Source organism: Plasmopara halstedii (genome assembly GCF_900000015.1).
Source record: "Plasmopara halstedii genome assembly, contig: Scaffold_672, whole genome shotgun sequence".
Lineage (NCBI taxonomy): Eukaryota > Oomycota > Peronosporomycetes > Peronosporales > Peronosporaceae > Plasmopara > Plasmopara halstedii.
Window position 1 is genome coordinate 273,789 of NW_020187589.1, and position 1,656 is coordinate 275,444.

Sequence of the window (1,656 nt, forward strand, 5' to 3'; positions counted from 1 at the left end):
GGCGCTGATAAAACGGCATTTGTCACAGCAAAAAGAGCTCCTCGAGCGAATGAGTGCGAATAGCTCGCAGTTTTCTATAGCAGAGAAGCGGAACCTTTTGAGTAAAATTACCGCCTTATCGCGCGAATTAAAGGCTCTGACTCCTCGTGCCTCGGCTGCCTCTCCAAGCTCGGCTTTACACACTGAAACAGATGAAAATGGCGAGGACTTGAGTGGTCTAAAGGCTGAATTGTGTGCTTTAGAGGCTGAAGCTGGCGGTCGAGGACGTGGTGGTCGATGGTCTACAGGTCGCGGGTACAGAGGAGGCCGTGGAAGCCGTGGACGTGGGGGATTCATCCGAGGCTCCCGGTTGCCGGACGACGACCCTGTGGTATTGCAACTGGAAGCGGGGAATTCTAATTATGCTGACATCAAAAAGATGATCGGCGGTGAGAAGATGAAGGCGACGAAGACTTTGCAGCATTGGCTGTATGACAAGAATAAAATGCCTCCACCATCAACGGACCAAATCCACGTGCTGGTGGAACTTCCAAGTATGGCACCTCCCGAGCCTCGAGATCGTCAACTTGTTGTGGGCGATGTTCATAGCGCGTGCTGGTGCGATGGTGGTATATGAGAGCGGTGATCTCAAGAAGCGCTTTTTATTTGCTCACAATGTGGTGGCTCAAGGATCACAGCAAGATTTTGTGCTCATTCTCGACCAGCCGACAACATACTACATCGTGGATGGCGTTAAACCTGCGTATTATGATGCGAAGACGATTCTATTGACGTCGCCGCGCCGCTCCATCTGGTACGAGTTCAACAAGACGAATTGCCGATCCTGCTACATGCCAGTGTGGTCTTTGAAGGAGATTCTAAAATGTCGTGAGCTGATCTACTCGGATACACCAGTGGCCGTCGTGCAGGATTGTTTTCGTCGATGGGGTGGTATTGCACGCTATGTCTTGCGATTTGCGCAAGTTGGCGACCAGCAGGTGTTGCTTGAAAAAGCGATGGATATTGTTGATCTCGACGGGTTGGTGAACGCCTGTGGTCAACTGGATGCGAACGACGCTCAAGTGTCGAATCGATTGCTGCATTATCGTGTCAACAAAATTTTTGACAGCGAGTACTTTGTCTTTGCATCGAAATACGTTCAGCAAGCGGTGTACAAGCGTCTGTACAAGAAGGATAAGCGGAAACTGCTCGAGTTCATTGCTGCCTCGGATGGAGTTGGTGCTCTTGCTGTGCTTCGTGGCCACTTGTTCGAAGGGCATGTGCATTAAGTGCTGCCGTGAGGTGGAACGTTTCAAGTTTGGCGTCTGGTCGACGACAACAACGCGTATGATGATGATGATGATATCGTGGAAGGTGAATGGGACAGCGAAGACGAGGATGCTGACGATGACATGAATGCAGATGATGACGTTGCGATGGAAGAATGTACTGGTGTGGCGTTGGTCGACGATGGTGCCGCAACTGTCATTTCCTTATCGAAATCCGAGAAAGCTGTCGTTTTCAGTCATGGCTGTGAAATTGTCGCTGCTGCTAACACGAGTTACCTACAACCAACGGTGAAGAATTACCAGTCGGTCGATGCGATCATCAAGCCGGATTTATGTTCCAGGTGACAGGTGCACACAGACACCCCTGCAAGCAGAAAGGCCTCCACGA

The 1,656-nt window shown here is 50.6% G+C and overlaps 1 protein-coding gene across 1 annotated transcript; it reads left to right on the forward strand.

Annotated features, from left to right (window-relative positions):
- Window positions 1-49: 49 nt before the first annotated feature.
- On the forward strand, window positions 50-1,613 carry PHALS_13669 (CRN-like protein; the record flags this gene model as incomplete). Its single annotated transcript, XM_024729471.1, has 3 exons — window positions 50-533; window positions 589-1,218; window positions 1,297-1,613. The coding sequence occupies 3 exons, from the start codon at window positions 50-52 to the stop codon at window positions 1,611-1,613; spliced, it is 1,431 nt and encodes a 476-aa protein (XP_024579844.1).
- Window positions 1,614-1,656: the final 43 nt, after the last annotated feature.